The sequence below is a fragment of the Carassius gibelio genome, chromosome A7 (assembly GCF_023724105.1).
Source record: "Carassius gibelio isolate Cgi1373 ecotype wild population from Czech Republic chromosome A7, carGib1.2-hapl.c, whole genome shotgun sequence".
NCBI lineage: Eukaryota > Metazoa > Chordata > Actinopteri > Cypriniformes > Cyprinidae > Carassius > Carassius gibelio.
In genome coordinates this window covers 38933627-38950401 of record NC_068377.1, presented here as the reverse complement: position 1 = coordinate 38950401, position 16775 = coordinate 38933627, and the positions used below count along the sequence as shown (strand labels likewise).

The window sequence follows — 16775 nt, the reverse complement described above, 5'->3', positions numbered from 1 at the left end:
TATTCTGACTCAGAGGGAGTGTCAGTCATGTTAAAAAAGTTAACAGCTTAAGTAATTTGTGGATTTATGCTTATTGGGGACGTGAACCGTTTCAAACGATTCAGTTCGATTTGGTGAACTGGTTCAACCGGTTCACTAAGAAGAACCTGTTAAATTGAACGATTCGTTCACGAATCGGCCATCACTACAGGAAACAGGAAAAGGAGGGAGGAGCGAAAGAAGCTATTGTTTTAACTTCAGTCGGGTAGATTGACGCCATGTTTATTTTGTTTTAGGAAAACTGTTTAAAACTAATTTGTATGGATTAGTTATCTTCGTGTAATCCACAGTTTTTACCGTTTCAGCACATAAAGTTCAGGTTCATCGCATTGTTGACGAGGAGACGAAACGCAAAAGAATTTCGATCAAGACTGCAACAAGGTCGGGTTTATTCATTGACTGGGTCCGTTAATATAAGGTTTGCATTATTAAGTTGTAACTGGAATTGTAAGGGTAATTTATTAGTGATGCATGGAAATAATGTTTGCGATCAAAAACGAAACCGAAACTAAACACACTGGGGCGAAACAAAGATTACTGATATGAGTTAGTCTTTATTTGAAATAACTAAACAACTTGTGCATCTTGTAATATTTGTCCAAAATGTCACACTTGTTATTTTAGATGGTATTGCCACCATAACCTCTGGATTAAACCAGTGGCGTTGTTATGGTGCTCAAGTCCTCATGTGCTTACGACGGCATGTGCGTTCAAGTCACTTTGGTCTGAGCAAGATGGCGGAGTACTTTCTCTTATTTAATAACACAAAGATACAGCAATGTTCTTCAACTCTTGTTCTAGAAAATGAAGAACAAAGAAATGTGCATTAGGTATACTTCGGTTTTTAATGTTTTCAATTAATTTATGAAGCCACTGCCAACTTTATTGTTACAAGTTGCATTGTTTTATTATAATACCACCATATTACGCGTCGTCGATTAACTTACTGCGCTGTTAACAGAAAAGCCTGACAATATCACAGCTAAATACCTTTAGTATTGTACAGTATATTCCGCCGTGTTAATCACTGACACGCCCCCAACTCGTACAGATCGGACTTTAAAAAAATCCCGAGCTCCCACGATATTGTGGTGGTGTTCATGTGCATTCAACTCGTAAATACGATTTATACGAGAGTACTTGAAAGCACCATTAATTTCTGGGTTGATGGCTGATCATATTCTCCATGCAGACAGTGTCTTCAGTAAACGATTAGAAATAACCAGACATCAGTGGCGGACTGGGACAGTAAATCAGGGAATTTGACTCCACCCCAGGCCACCTCTGTTGATGCAGTCACCACCCAATTCATGTGTCCACCAGACTGGATTGGTTGATACTTAAAAAATAAACAAAATCCTTAGACTGTGAACGGACAAAATAATCAAATGAAGTATCAAGGCATTCACTGTCTCTATCATCTTTCCCTTAATCCCCCTCTCTCTCACTCTGTACATTTAGTTTCTCTGCAATATGAAATAAGCACTTTCAATAATCTATATAATTATGCAAACATCAATTGTATGTTGATCACAATCCTAGTACTGGTAACCTTATAAATCATAAAAGCACATATTTTTAAGAGTATAACCAGCATGTTTAGTTTTGCTAATAGCTTAAACTTTAGCTGAAGGGTCCTGCTCTGACTCAAAAGCTGAACTGTCCACCCTCTCTTGTTCAACAGCAGGAGCACTTGCAGCACTAGTGTTGCTTCCTTCGTCACCTTCAAAAGAAATAAGCATTGTACACTAGGCTACATATTGTAGGCTAGAAATGGAAAAACAATTTCTGGTAACAATTTGGCACTTAAAAAATACTGTATCCCCATATATATATATATATATATATATATATATATATATATATATATATATATATATATATATATATATATATATATTTCTTTTTTTTTAGAAAAGATTTTATCTATTGTAAGTAACTTATACTAAAAAAATATACTATACTTTCAAAAATATATATTTTATCACATTATTAAGAATATTCTAACTACAAGCAACAGCACAAATGAATACAATACATTAAAGATACAAATAAAAAAATAATATAAAAAGTAATAAAATTACTTTCAAGGTTTTTTTATAGGCGTTATTTTTTAGGTACAAAAATTTATTTAAGTAATTAAGTGTAAAACATTATTGCATTTTGGACTGTAAATTATTATAGATTATTTTTTATTAAAGTTACAAAAGCTTTTTAATCAAGAGCAATGATTGATTTCTTTATTGTTGCTGTTCGATTAATATAAAGACTGCATGCATAATATAAAAGAATTAACTGATCCAGGGTTTGTATTCGTATTGAACAAGCGGTCCCAGCTCGTGCCAGCATGTGAACCGTCCCATCCCGAGTAAATATAAATGTGATTCTGACCGACCTGCTTCCTTACAGGATTGTGCAGCAACTTGCTGCGTCTGTGGCCAGGGCTTTTCTCCTTTTTATACGTTGCGTCTCTGCTCCTCCTTTGCATTAACACAATTTAATCACAAAAACTAAGTCACAAAAACTAAGGTAAAGCCTACCTCTGGATAAAGCCAATTAGGCAGTGCTTCGCTGGTGTTGGGTCATGTCCTGATTCATAGATTCATAAGTCCTTAAATTAATTTGCAGTTGCACGTCAGCCTGATAGACTGCACAGCGGCAGCCGGCAGACCAGAATGACCATCAGGCCACTGGGAGATGTCCCACTGCTCCAGATGGTTTAGGACAATTTTATACAGTACTTTAAGAAAATAAATTGTTAACTTGGCATAATTAATCAACTTTCACTTTAACACAATACATTTTATATGTTTGATTTTGAAAATGAAAGATGGCAGATTCTCAAGCTTTTCAGAATTATACAAATTCTACTGTTTTTCTTTATAGTACTAAACGACAACTCAGCCTCTGAACAAACACAGGTAAACACATTTTGCCCATTAATATCAAGGGCTAAGTGTCTGAAATGTAGTTTCTAATAAAGCGCATTACAGAACATGCAATGGGAATCCATTTAATGAAACTCTATTAAACAGATGTTTTACCCATGCTGATTTGTCACTCTTTCTCTGTAGGGTTTGAATGATCTGAAAGCACGTCTCTGATTGGTCACCATGTCAAGCGACAGTATGCAAATGCATCTCCATCAGAGTGACTCTGACTCCAGTGATGACAGCATGAAAGATCGTCCTTTTATGTCATGTGAGTCAGTAAATAGCTTTTTGAATTTTGAGCCACATTTTGCAGAGATAGCTGTGAATTAGAATAGCCATTTTAAAAATGTTTATTTTTTTTGCTTTTTAATTTTTTGTTTATTTGAATTTTATGGTAGTACAGAAAAACCTTAACAATCGTACTATCTCCATATTTTGCACAGTAGTGTATTTTATAGCATAATGTACAAGAGGACAGCGGTTTTCTGTAAATAGTCAACCTATTTATATAATTTATTTTAAAAAACAAACAAAAAAAACAAAGTAAAATAAGTTCTAACGTTAGAGCTATAGTTTGGTTAAAGTTTAGTTAAACATTTGATTGTACATAATGCATTCAAAAGCATAAATACAACAAAAATGACAAGTATATTTCTCTAATGATTTCTATTAGCTCTGCAACATACAATAAGTATCAAAATGTGTGTAAATACCTTGACTAGGTATTACATGTTAATAAGACAGGATTAAAACAAAACTAAGAGTGTTTTCACTTGTGTTATTTAACTGCAGCCATAATGAAACCACAGAGACGCCGACCCAGTATGGACGAACCGACTGAAGAACTGTGAGAGAATTGTGTTTTTATGTTATTCACATGATTCAGAGAACAAGAATAATTGAGAGAGCTTGGCATACATGGGGTTAATTTATTTATTATAAGGCAATATAAACAAAATCATATTAATACAATTTATAAATTTTTGTAGCATAAAGTGTCAAAATAAACTAGATAAGATTTAAAATATAAACATTTCTATTACAAAACACTGATGTTTCTGTTTTATTCACTCCAGATCTGACATTATTCGTCTCAGAGAAGAATTGAACAGACTCCATAAGAAAATTACTCCTGAATGCAATGAGCATATAAAGAAAATGACTGATGTTGTCAATGAGTTTGAAAAAGATTACAGACTTGCTTTTTATGATAATATACGAAGAGGTGCTGGAATCGGAATGAGAATCGGAGTCACAGGCATGGTTTTAGGATTAGCTTTAGCTCCCTTTACTTTAGGGGCTTCTCTCGTTGTCGCTGGAGTAGGTGCTGCTGCTGCAATTATTTTTATTATTGGAAAATTCAAGAAAGAACAGCAGGAAAAAAAATCAAGACAAACCATAGAAAAAGAACTTGAGGAACTTCAGAAGAAAATCAGCCCTATTATCAACATGCTAGAGAAGATTTATGATTGTACTCAGAAAATACTGAGAAACCCCAAGCTATCAGAGCACAAAGTCAATGCACGATGTGAACGTTTCTCCTCCTGCTTTGAAAAAACACAGCTCTTCCAGAGAGATAGGAGTAGAGCAGTGGGTGCACAGAAAGATTTGACTGGAGATCTGTCAGAAACTTTTGCTGAGATGAGTTATGTGCTTAAAATTCTGGAAGAGATCATCGAAGACAAAGAGGAGCAAAATGACAATGACAAACCTGAAGAAACACCCGCAGATAAACAAATAGATGAAGAACAGTTCAAGAAAAAAGCAGAGACATTCATTGATGAAATGAAGAAAGGAATTAATGAGTTACAGAATGTGATGAATGAAGTTGATCAAATTAAAAAAAGACTATTGAAAAAATGAATCAAATCTGATGAAATAAAACTATTTGAAGAGTTGAGACACAACTTGTTATTCCATCAGCTGACAGAAAACAACTCACAACATCTGAATGTACTGAACGATAGAAACATCCAATTAACATCCAGTGATTAATGTTATAAAAACTTGATAATTATATCAGCTCTATCAGTTATACCAGAATTATATATTTAATAGATATACTGGATGTGTAGAAACTTACAGTGGTAACCTTGATTTTGCTCTTTATTATTGTTTATGTATATACTTTGCTTTATTTTTATTATTATTATTTTTAAAACTTTCATTACGCTAAGATGTATTAAAATGTACACACAAAAATAAAGTAATTCTCTTTAAATCTAAATGGTCTTTCTGGTTTAATTTATTGCATTGAGTGTAGATGTGTCACACTTTTGAAATATTATCATCCATGTAGTACTTTTCATTTCCACAGTCCACTGGATGATGCTCAAGAGCAGGTGAGATGAACTCTGACCTCTGATATTTCTGATTCTAGTCTCTTCAGTGAATTCACCAATCTCCTTCTGCTCCTGACTCTCCCTTCACTTACAGAAACTTCATCATTAGTGCTAAGATTTGGTTTTAGTTATTTAGTGTCATATCATACTAGAAATCATACTCAAAGAAAGGTTTCTTTTTTTTTTTTTTTTTTACTTTTTTGATTTAATAAGAGTGCAAATTTCATCAATTGACACCCATAAAGAAAGGCATAAACCAGAAACATTAATTTTGAAAATGCCATGTTTATTGTTAAATGCCTCATTCTTTGTGAATATTAATCTTGAACACTAACAGTTCATTATACTTTATGAACACTTGATTTTTGATTATTGTTCAAAAGCAGCAGCTTCGTAATGTCAGAGGAGAAACTCTATTTACTGATACACTTGTTTCCTTATCATAAAAAATAATTATATGGTTTACATTTAAAAGGAGTCAACACACAGTGTAAAGTGTTAAGGAAACTGAATGATTGCTATTTATTGTGCTTGTCATCTTAAAGACGGAGGGATCTAGAAAATAATTTTAGGGTGACATGAGGAGTGTGAGGAGTGACAACACCAAAGCAAACAAAAGCATTCAGTCATCTACTGGACAAGTTACTTCCTAAATGTAATACACTGTATATTACTTATTACTGTCTTTTGAAAGCATCAGCAGGAAGCACAGTCCTATTAAAAGCTGTGCTCCGCGTGTCCCTTTTATACTTTGAGCACCGGCCCCTCCAAACGTCTCTGCACGGTCTGCTCCAAATCACACATACACCGCTGCTTTATGATGCTTTTACTATATTACTCTCTCTGAATTGTAATGCGTTACACTACATTTGAGCTACTTTTGAGATACTTTCACTTTCAAGCACAAACTGCAATTATATTGAATAAGATTTTAAAAAGAGAGAGATTCATAATTTAATTCATCATGCATGAAAGTGACAAAAAGTGAGAGAAGACATTTAAAGTGATTTATATTTAATAAATTCATTTACAAATATAATTTATATATTTGATCAATTCTGTTCATTAAACTGTATATGTATCGAAAAATCCAAAAAAAAATAAATAAAGTGCATCATCATTTCCAAACAAAATACGAAGCAGCAAGATTGTTTTAAAAACTGATAATCAGAAATGTTTCTTGTGAGTCAAATAAATTGTTATGATTTCTAAAAGATCATGTGACACTGAAAACTGGAGAAATGATGAAGAAAATTCTGCTTTGCATCACAGGAATAACATTACATTTTATAAAGTATTACAATGTAAATAATAATAATAATAATAATTGTATTTTTAATCCTTTAACAATATTTTTTTTTTTTTTTTTTTACTTTATTTTGATAGCCTAGATGAGCAGAAGAGAGTTATTTCAAAATCATTAATAATTATAATTTTTCGAAACGTTTGACAGGTACTTTAATAATAATAATAATTATATATACTTTACTATAATATATTATAGTACTTTATTATGATACATTATTATAGTGTTGTCATGATTATTAAGGGTTGTTTTTTTTTACAGGACAGTATGTATTTTTACAATATAAGATATACCTTTTAATGTGCTAAAATATATATTTTTATAATTTCTATATATTTTTCTCCATTCTGTCACCGATGGAGTTTCGGTTCCTTGCCGCTGTCACCTCTGGCTTGCTTAGTTGGGGTCACTTCATCTACAGCGATATCATTGACTTGATTGCAAATAAATGCACAGACACTATTTAACTGAACAGAGATGACATCACTGAATTCAGTGATGAACTGCCTTTAACTATCATTCTGCATTATTGAGACACTGTTTTCCTAATGAATGTTGTTCAGTTGCTTTGACAGAATGTATTTTGTTTAAAGTGCTATATAAATAAAGGTGACTTGACCTTACTGTTGGGATCACGCTTGTGGATGACCAATCTGAGCACCATCAATCTGCAGTGATGTGTACCAGGTAATAGAAGAAGAAATCTGGGTGATCTGGGCTTGAACATGTTGTGTGGTTGTGTACTGTGTTAAACTATCTGGGACTTATAAATTAATTCAAGTTTAGAACAACTTGAGGTTTAGTAAATTTATATTTTTTTCTTAATTTAACATATTATTTTCATAAAATCTTCATATCTTGAATTTGTATATATATATATAGAGCTCCGGGGGGTGAATAAAGGCCCCCTGTAGCAAATCGATGCTTTTTAGTAAGATTTAAAACGTGATAAAAGCTTTTTTTCTCACTTCCGCTGATTATCACATGTGCACCACTCCGGGCGGATGACACAGGACGTATGTGAAGCGCACATGTGACATATGATCGTTTCACAGGTTTGTTTACAGGAGCAAAGGAAGCAGTTTCCTTACTTTAGCAAATGAAAAACAGGCTCCTTTTGGAAGAAAAAAAGAGAGAAAAAAAAAAAAACCTTGACATAATATGATTTACGTTGACTGGAGTAGGAAATCATAGTCAAGTCAATTTAAACAAATTCATCACCTGGGGCCTGTTTCACAAAGGAGGTTAAGTGAAAACTCTTGAGTATGTTAATCCTGAAATGAGGGAAACTCTAGGTCTTCTGTTTAGGAATGGGAGGTTTGTCAAACCTGAGAAAGCAGGGTAAGTCAAGCCCATTTCTGAAAGAGAGCTAACTTATACTCAGAGTCAGTTACCATAGTAACTTACTCTATGAACCTAACCTGGTCAGGAGCAGCTTTTCTTCGGTAAACCCAGAGTTTCTTTCAGTCTCCTCCCCCTTTTTAAACACTTCATTGATGCACGCTGGAAAAATCCTCTTCTTACTAAGTATCTTTTTTTTCAATATATATATATATATATATATATATATATAATGATATATATAATGAGTAATGTTTTGGGCACGGAAAACTAGCTTGTAACACGATTGATTGGGTTAGAGTCCGGCTTTTGCAAAAATGAACAAAATGTTCTAAAAGTGGAAGTAAAATGCCTACACGCTTTTTAGTATGCAGACGGCTTTTTGGCGGGAGCTGTTTCCATGGTGAATCTTAATATCGGCACTCCATTGATAATGCCTTTTTATAGTTGTGGAGCACGCACTTAACTCAGAGTCAGTCAATTTAGAGTTGATTTAACCAACTAATTTCAGCTGTTCTGTAACCGAAAACTCAGAGTTTCCCATCTCAGGGTAAGTCAACTCAGAGTTCAAATTTAAACTCAGAGTTGGTTGAACCTCCTTAGTGAAACGGGCCCTGGACATATTCCAGTCTAATGGGAATATGTTTCAACAAGAAATATATTGTCAAGAAGAACAACATCAAAAAATGTTAGGCAGCGGGGTAACAAACTATTTTTAATTGACTCAAATTATTTTTTACAGTGCAGCAGCAGGATATAGAGGATCTCTTTTAGCTGGGAATTTTTTTCTCTGTTGCTGTTTTGCAGTATTGGTAAATTCAACCACTTAATTTTGAGTCAGAATGTGTTGTTGTAACATGCCATACATTACTACTTTACAGAAAAAAATAAAAAAAATAAATAAATAAATAAACATTTATAACGTGTTACTCCCAACACTATTCATGAAAATGAACATGCACAATATTTATATTGTTGGCGCTGAACAGCAGAATTGCAGCCATTACCCTGGAAACCTATTTAAATAATTTGAACAGCCATTCAGATTTGTGTATTCGCTATAGTGTTCATCACAGGCACTATGCCAACCACTTAAACATTTACTCTCTGTAAAATATAACTTCATATATAATAATTGATAGGCTGGTTATTTTTGAAATGTTTACATTTTAATCTGGACTACAACATGCCCTAGATATTATGTGAAAGTATGTGCTATCAGGCTATCCACCGCTCTTAACCTATAGTAAAGTAATAACATATTTTAATGTAAAAAATAATGTCTTTTAAAATCTTTTTTTTTTCCCCCTTTGGTGAGGACATTAAAAGTTTAAACATACTCTATTCACTTTACATTAAAACACATTTTTGTGTGTACATTTTATTACAGTTTTTTTAAGGGATAAATGTAAAGTACAAAATATACACAAAATAACAACAGCACCATCCACTATAGATCAATAATGCAGAGCATAAACATAACAATCTGGGGGAAAAAGTATATACTTTATATATACTTTTGACTTTGCTAACAATAATTGTTGTTGGACAATGAAACACTGAAATTATGCAAATCGGCAATGTAATATTGGTCACTATTTGTGTTGTTCTCTGTCAGGTGGAAGGTTTCGTCTCAGCAGTTAATACTTTTATGTTTTGAAAGGTTCAACTCAAAATATCTGATATACTGTCTATTGACTGGTTGATATCTTTAACACTATTTTTTATGATACATATTCCTTTCTGCATGTCATTGATGAATTTCTCTGCTTTCTCCTTAAACTCTCTTTTATTTATTTGTTCCTGTCTGGGTTTTGCAGGTTTGGCACGTTGCCTCTCGTTGTCTTCAATAATCTCTTTGAGGATATCAGGCACAGAATTAATCTTGGCGATCATTTCTGAAATGTTTTCAGACAAATGCACAATTTTAGACATCTGGTCACCAGCTTTACTCCTGTCTTGTTCCTGAAATAGTTGCCCTTTTTCAAAGCAGTAGGACAAGTGTTCACTTAATGCCTGGGCATTGCGGTCTGAGAGTAAAGCGTCTCTCAATATTTCCTCAGTGCGTTGACCGTTTTTTTCCAAGATGTCAATAAAATGGTTCATTTTATCCTGAAATCCCTTAGATTCCTCTTCAATAGATTGTTTTAAGTTTTTCTTCTGATGTGTTATCCTGATTTGTACAAAAGCAGCACATAATAGAGAAACTACAGCCGTAGCTGCCCCTGCTGCAGCAACAATTTCAAAAACCTCTTCTTCAATAAAAAATAAAGCTAATGCAGACAATATGATCGCGATTCCTCCAGCTATTTGTCCTCCTCTGCGTGCATAAATACCAAGACCATGATCATTTGCAAAGTCATTGGTGAGATGACGAATTTTCTCCAAATGCTTGCTGCATTCTGGGAAAATGTCCTTTTGAGTTCTATTCAATTCCTCTTCGAGATTAATAACATCAGATCTAAAGAAAGAGAGAGAGAGAAAAAAGAAACATAAGGGACAGTATATTCTGTATGTTTTGCAATACAAATATATTGGTACATATATGTCAAACGGTATATTAATTGATATGTATAGATAATAGTTTCAATAGTTTGATACTTTATGATATATACAGTTTACATAACTTGTGTAGTTGTGTATATATATATACTGAAAGCTCTCAAACATGAACATAAAAACGTATTAAAAATGTAAATTGTCTCTCACGACATGAAAACTGGTTCCTCCATGCTTCTGTGCCGACGGTGTTTTCTCGGTGAAGCCATTGTTGCTGAGATCAAACGACACACGAGATATGTATCATCTGTTATATCTAGACCAGCTAGGACCACATTGCAAATTTAAGTGACTAGCAAAGATCATCATGCAAACAGTCAAGCCTGGCTAAGTTACAAATGTTATAGTCAGAAAGAGGTTTACTGTATATAATGTAACATTCTGAATAATAAAAACACTCATCATAAATCACATTGTGTTTGTTCTCTTTGGCCTAAAGAACTGTATGCTGAGTGGAGCGGTGTAAGTTTGAATGGGAGGAGCGTCGGAGTGTCATGTTTTTCACTTACTCCAAGAGTGCTTCACTTTTTTTTATCTTCTGAAACCAGTTTAAGATATTTTAGATTTAGTCCGAGAGCTCTCAGTCCCTCCATTGAAGCTGTGTGTACGGTCTACTGTCCATGTCCAGAAAGATAAGACAAACATCATCAAAGTAGTCCATGTGAAATCAGATGGTCCGTTAGAATTTGTTGAAGCATTGAAAATACATTTTGGTCCAAAAATACCAAAAACTATGACTTTATTCAGCATTGTCTTCTCTTCCGTGTCTGTCGTGAGAGAGTTCAAAACAAAGCAGTTTGTGATATCCGGTTCATGAACGAATCATTCGATGTAACCGGATCTTTTTGAAACAGTTCACCAAATCGAACTGAATCGTTTTAAACGGTTCATGTTTCCAATAAGCATTAATCCACAAATGACTTAAGCTGTTAACTTTTTTTAATGTGGCTGACACTCCCTCTGAGTTCAAACAAACCAAATATCGAACTGTCCGTAAGAACTACTTGTGATCCAAAAACCGATGCAACCGGTTCTTGACTCGTGAACGACTCAAGTCTATTGTTCATTATCTGACTCGGCTCGGTGTTCATCTTCAGTTCTCTCTTCACAGCAGTTCAGTCAGTGTACTGTTTGAGTAAATGAATTACTCCGGGATATTGGTTTGTTTGAACTCAGAGAGAGTGTCAGCCACATTAAAAAAGTTAACAGCTTAAGTCATTTGCGGATTAATGCGTATTGGATAGGGCTGCTCCGATCCCGATCGGCCGATCGTTAATGTGCATCTCGTCAGAAAAGCCGGTTCTCTAATAAATTCCCTCAGGTGCGTTATTTCACATAGAGCAGCTGTTACTACACAGAGCTGTTGTTAACTGAGAAACGTTTAGCGTTTATTTGCACATCTTCTCAGTTAACAACGGCATAATTTACTGCTGATTAGAGAACCGGCTTTACTGAAGACAATGCTGAATAAAGTTGTATTTTTTGCTATTGTTGGACCAAAATGTATTTTCGATGCTTCAAAATATTCTAACTGACCCTCTGATGTCACATGGACTACTTTGATGATGTTTTTCTTATCTTTCTGGACATGGACAGTAGACCGTACACACAGCTTCAATGGAGGGACTGAGAGCTCTCAGACTAAATCTAAAATATCTTAAACTGTGTTCAGAAGATGAACAGAGGTCTCACGGTTTTGGAACAACATGAAGTTATTAATGACATAATTTAGATTTTTGGGTGAGCTAACCCTTTAAACTTTATGTGTTCAGTAGTTTAATTTGAATTGCTACTTTTGCATAAACATCCTTTTGTATATAATTTATATAAAATAATCAAGAATACTTACAAATAATGTGAATTTATCTGATTTCTGCAGAATTAATGTGGATTGCATATTTTTACATTTTTAGTCTTCTTTCATAATTTTCAGGAGCACAAGCCTCCTTCTTATCCTATGGAGGGACTAACACCTTTGTAGCAGACTTTGTTGAACAAAACTCTACTGGAACACGGAATGGGTTGGTGTGACGGGGCGAGAAGAAACCACCCAAAGCACAGAACTGGTAATCCTCATGAACAGGTCGCAGTCTTCGCATACGTGTCAAGGATGGAATATAAATCAGCAAAATAAACAATCTGATAAACGCTACAATCAAAACGAAACGGATTATACAAGATGGTGCTCTGTAACAAGCAGCAACAGAGCGGACCTCGCCCTTTTACATCTGCGCATGCGCGCTCACGCGAGGAGAACAACGTGTGTACGCGCAAAGGCTACAACGCAGGAAAAATACTCCAAAAGGAACATCAGCATTAATCTCATAAACAGCATTTAACATTAGGTGGCCGTTGCATTGAGTTGGACACAGTCAGACTGTCAAGTTCAAAGGCAAACAAAACAATAAAGACAAAAACGCCAAAAATAAGTAAATAAATAAAAATGCATGATTATGTTATGTATTATTTATTCATTTGGTATACTCATGTATACTTTTTTAAATGTTTTTCGCTCGATATGACATGCATGTAAATGTAATGTATGTACTTGTATCGAGATGTGTATGTGTATTTGAGGATGCTTCACCACTGCTGTCCTCCAGATGACGCTCAAAAGCAGGTGACGGGAGCTGCTCATTTCCCTGCTGTGGGTTTCTTTCGTGTATTTCTATTTGTTTTAGCTTTGTTTTTAGACAATAGGTTTTGCACAAATTATTTTTGTAATATGTATACGAGCCTTGACATTATTTAATAACTATAACTCTGACTTTATTCGTCTAAAAGAAGGAAGTCATATACACCTAGGATGGCTTATGGGTTCATGTGGTTAATCTAAGGGTCCTGATGTTTCATCAAGAAATGTGTCTTCATGATAGAAAACTAGAATCACAGTCAGAGAACTGCAGATGCTAGTTGGGTATTGTGGTCACCAAATATGTCAGGATTTATATATCCACAAATTGTTATAAGGTTGCAAAAGTTTTTCTATCGTCTCATCTTTACTAAGGATGCCAATATTTCTGGAGCCCACTGTGGGTAGCTGTCATCCTCGAAGCATCTCTGATCGTAACATGTTTTGCCTTCAACATTACTAATGCAGTCAAACAGAGATCACTATTGAAAGCATATCAAAAAGTTCAGATGAACTATAAAAATGAATCAAAGCTAAAAATCAAGCTAAACTAAATGTGATCCCGCAATGAGCAGAAAAGTATTTCTTAAGGCAAACAGTACATGTAACAATATGTTATTTATATTCTGTAGGATCTGTTCAAAAAGCCATTTTGTTAAATTAAATGATTTTGCAGCATTGCAATTATTATTATTATTATTATTATTATTAAATGTGTTTTTACATGTATTTCGAATAGTGCATTGCATTGGGATTGAAAGGAAATACCGGTATTCACATAAACTTAACAGATTTACCAACGCATTCATTCATGCCCTTTCTTTTTATTTATTTATTTATCTATCTATTTTAGTAGTTTTATTCCAGTGTATTTTTATATAAATATAGTTTATTTCTAGCTAATCTTTATTCTATATTTTCTTAATGTTAGCTTTAGGTTTGTTATGTTTTCAAATGTTATTTGTTTGCCCGCTTTAAGTTACTGTTTCACTAGAGACTTTTATTTTGATGGCAATAATGCTGATAAGTGCAATTTGCTAATAAAAAAAATAACTTTATTTTGAAGTGCGGTTCAAGCAGAAGCGGAAGACGATCGCAGATGGTTGAGTTCCCGGATCACTGACTTTCAGATGTTAATAAGAGAATTATAGCAGCGAGAGGTAGTTTTAGTAAAACACGTTTTTATTTATTTATTTTTTTTATCGTTATGTGCAGTCCCGAATCACATGACTTGTGTCCAGCGCGTGCACTGACGATATCTCTCTGACGGTGTGTTGTCGAGTCACTGCAAGGGAAATCAAGAGGAAAGAACGCAAACGTCATCGGAAGAGCGACATCCCAAAATGCTGTAAGAGAATGTCTTTATGCATTACTCACTTGAATCAGAATTATTGAGTGTTTAAAGAAAAAAAAAAGTGTTTACTGCATTATTAATCAGTTGTTTTATGAGCTAAACTTGTGTTTACACATATTGCACAAACAATTGTAATAAAATAGTTTAATCTGGATATCAGCAGTGATGGTAATAGAAATGCATGTCATACACTTGAATCGTTTCCCTCTCTAGATCTGTTTTCAATCAGCTGGAAAAAGAATTGGTTGCAGTCTATCTGAGAGATTTCCCTCTCACCCAGAGACGCATGCAGAGAGTGTGTCTTATCATCGGGACATTTGAAGAAGATTTCAGACGTGCCACTGGAGCCATTACACACGCATTACATGCAGAAGTAGCTGGAGGATTGATGATGGGTTTGGGGTTAGTTTTAGCTCCAGTTCATCAGGGCATTTCTGCTCTCATCGCAGGAGCAGGAGCAGCTGTGGTGTCAGCCGCTGTAATCGGTGAGAAAACCTGCAACAAGAAGATCATGAGCCTGCAGGCAAACTTAATACAAGACACTGAAGCTGAACTGAGGGCATTTCAGCATAAAATCACCCCTATGATGGACAAGATGAATGAGATCAGTCAGCACGTTTCTGAAATATTAAGAGACCTCAGTTACCCAGGCCGTGATGTTGGGTATTTAAGTCAGTATTTTTCATCTGCCAGTGAAGTAGTGCGTTTCATACAGATCTATGAGATTAGTGTGTTAGCTGCACAGATAAAGTCTCAGACATCATGTTTGTTAGGAGCTCAATTCATCAGAGTTCTGCCAGAGAGAATGGTACTCCAGCAGATGTGGATAGAAATGGTTCAGTTAGAGAATGTGATGGATGAAATGACTAAAACAATAGAAAGAATAGCAAATCAGCCCAACTAAATATAACAATATGAACGAAACAAGAAAGCTCTTTGACTGGCTCTGACTATTTTTGTATTGTATGACTGTTTTTTTTATTATTATTATTTCCTTACCGCTGTCGTCTTTGGCTTGATTAGTTGGGGTCACCAGATATTCAACAATGTTATTGTGATCTTCACGCATTTAAACCAATTGCATGCGAACGTAACTGAGCTGGACGATGACGTCACTGTCTTCTCCAGCGCTGATATACTGGATGATTAAACTACACGGATAACCAGGGCCGTGCACAGACCTTTTGAGGGGCATGTGCTGAAACCGAAAAAGGGCACCCCCTCCATTTTTTTATATCAATTATATATATATTCTCTTTTTTAGCTATTCTGTTTGGTTTTATAAGCTAATTTGTATTATTTGGTTAACATGATTATGAATGACATTGAGAATAGGGGAAGGTGAGCAATGAGTCAAGTATTTTTGACAAACTTTTTTGAAATATAATTTAAGTAATTATGTCCAACACTACGGTACAACTCAATTCCAGATTATAAGAAACTATAGCCATACCGTTAGTATAACATATCCAACATGTATCAGCCTACCTGGCAAAAATTTGATACTTTGGTGGACCAGGGATGTTGGTCTCTTGAAGGTCTCTTATTAACTACACTTTCCCTAAAATAAGTCAGCAATGAAAAAATAAATAAAAATAGTGTGAAAAGTACAGTTGCAGTGAAAAACATTTCTGAAGGATCACGTGACACTGAAGAGTACTGAACTGGAGTAATCATGCTGAAAATTCAGCTTTGATCAGAAAAATAAATTACATTTGAAAATATATTCAAATAGAAAACAGTTATTTAAAATTGTAAAAAATATTACACAATATTACTGTTTTTGCTGTATTTTGGATCAAATAAATGAAGCTTTGGAATGAATCATGAATTACATTCTGCATGATAAAATATAAAGATTTCACAGAGATCTTCTGTAATTTTTTTTTTAGTTACTACTACATTACTGTCGTAAACCATGTTTTACTACATTTTATACATGTCAGGACGAGCGGAGAATATACCATAACATGATTAGCCTAAATGTTAATAAACTAAGTGTATCAGCAATCATAAATCAAAGAAGAAAATTTCTTAGAAATATATGTTATCAAGGTGACGAGGTACGAAACAGCGCGGGGGCGCACCTGTTTATGATTTTTCGATAGTAAAAACAAATTATATGTTGTTGTATTACTTATCAATATATAGTTTTTGACCAGTGAATGTGTGCAAATGTGATTTTTTTTTGCCCGTCATTAAAACGGCGACGGCGCCTGCCGCTGCAGCAGTCGATTCTGTTCCCCTCGGAATGTCTGTTTCCCCTCGG

The 16775-nt window shown here is 34.4% G+C and overlaps 2 protein-coding genes and 1 long non-coding RNA gene across 12 annotated transcripts in view; 2 read left to right on the top strand and 1 right to left on the bottom strand.

The window, feature by feature from the left end:
• The window catches only part of LOC128017810 (uncharacterized), a 176432-nt gene extending 171233 nt beyond the window's left edge, over positions 1–5199 (top strand). The window contains exons 1-6 of one of the 9 annotated variants that reach the window (XM_052603384.1): positions 189–244; positions 345–420; positions 2926–2960; positions 3114–3240; positions 3765–3819; positions 4049–5199. In XM_052603384.1, coding sequence (XP_052459344.1) covers positions 3153–3240; positions 3765–3819; positions 4049–4835 — 930 coding nt within the window. In that variant the 5' untranslated portion in view covers positions 189–244; positions 345–420; positions 2926–2960; positions 3114–3152 and the 3' untranslated portion in view covers positions 4836–5199. Of the gene's footprint in view, positions 1–173; positions 458–2925; positions 2961–3113; positions 3241–3764; positions 3820–4048 lie in introns of those variants that run through there. The other 8 variants (XM_052603383.1, XM_052603381.1, XM_052603379.1 and 5 more) reach the window with 8 other exon arrangements.
• A 4111-nt stretch (positions 5200–9310) lies between these two features.
• LOC128017834 (uncharacterized) lies at positions 9311–13641 on the bottom strand. Of its 2 annotated transcripts, none has more exons than XR_008184533.1 (3): positions 12370–13641; positions 10671–10785; positions 9311–10422 (listed from the first exon to the last, which is right to left on the bottom strand). It is a non-coding gene; the product is annotated as an uncharacterized LOC128017834 (long non-coding RNA). The 2 variants fall into 2 exon arrangements; XR_008184532.1 differs by having other exon boundaries at positions 10671–10734; positions 12370–12817.
• Positions 13642–14221: 580 nt separating this feature from the next.
• On the top strand, positions 14222–15505 carry LOC128017814 (uncharacterized). Its single transcript, XM_052603388.1, has 3 exons — positions 14222–14312; positions 14394–14500; positions 14720–15505. The coding sequence occupies exons 2-3, from the start codon at positions 14496–14498 to the stop codon at positions 15408–15410; spliced, it is 696 nt and encodes a 231-aa protein (XP_052459348.1). The 5' UTR covers positions 14222–14312; positions 14394–14495; the 3' UTR covers positions 15411–15505.
• The last annotated feature ends 1270 nt before the right edge of the window (positions 15506–16775 follow it).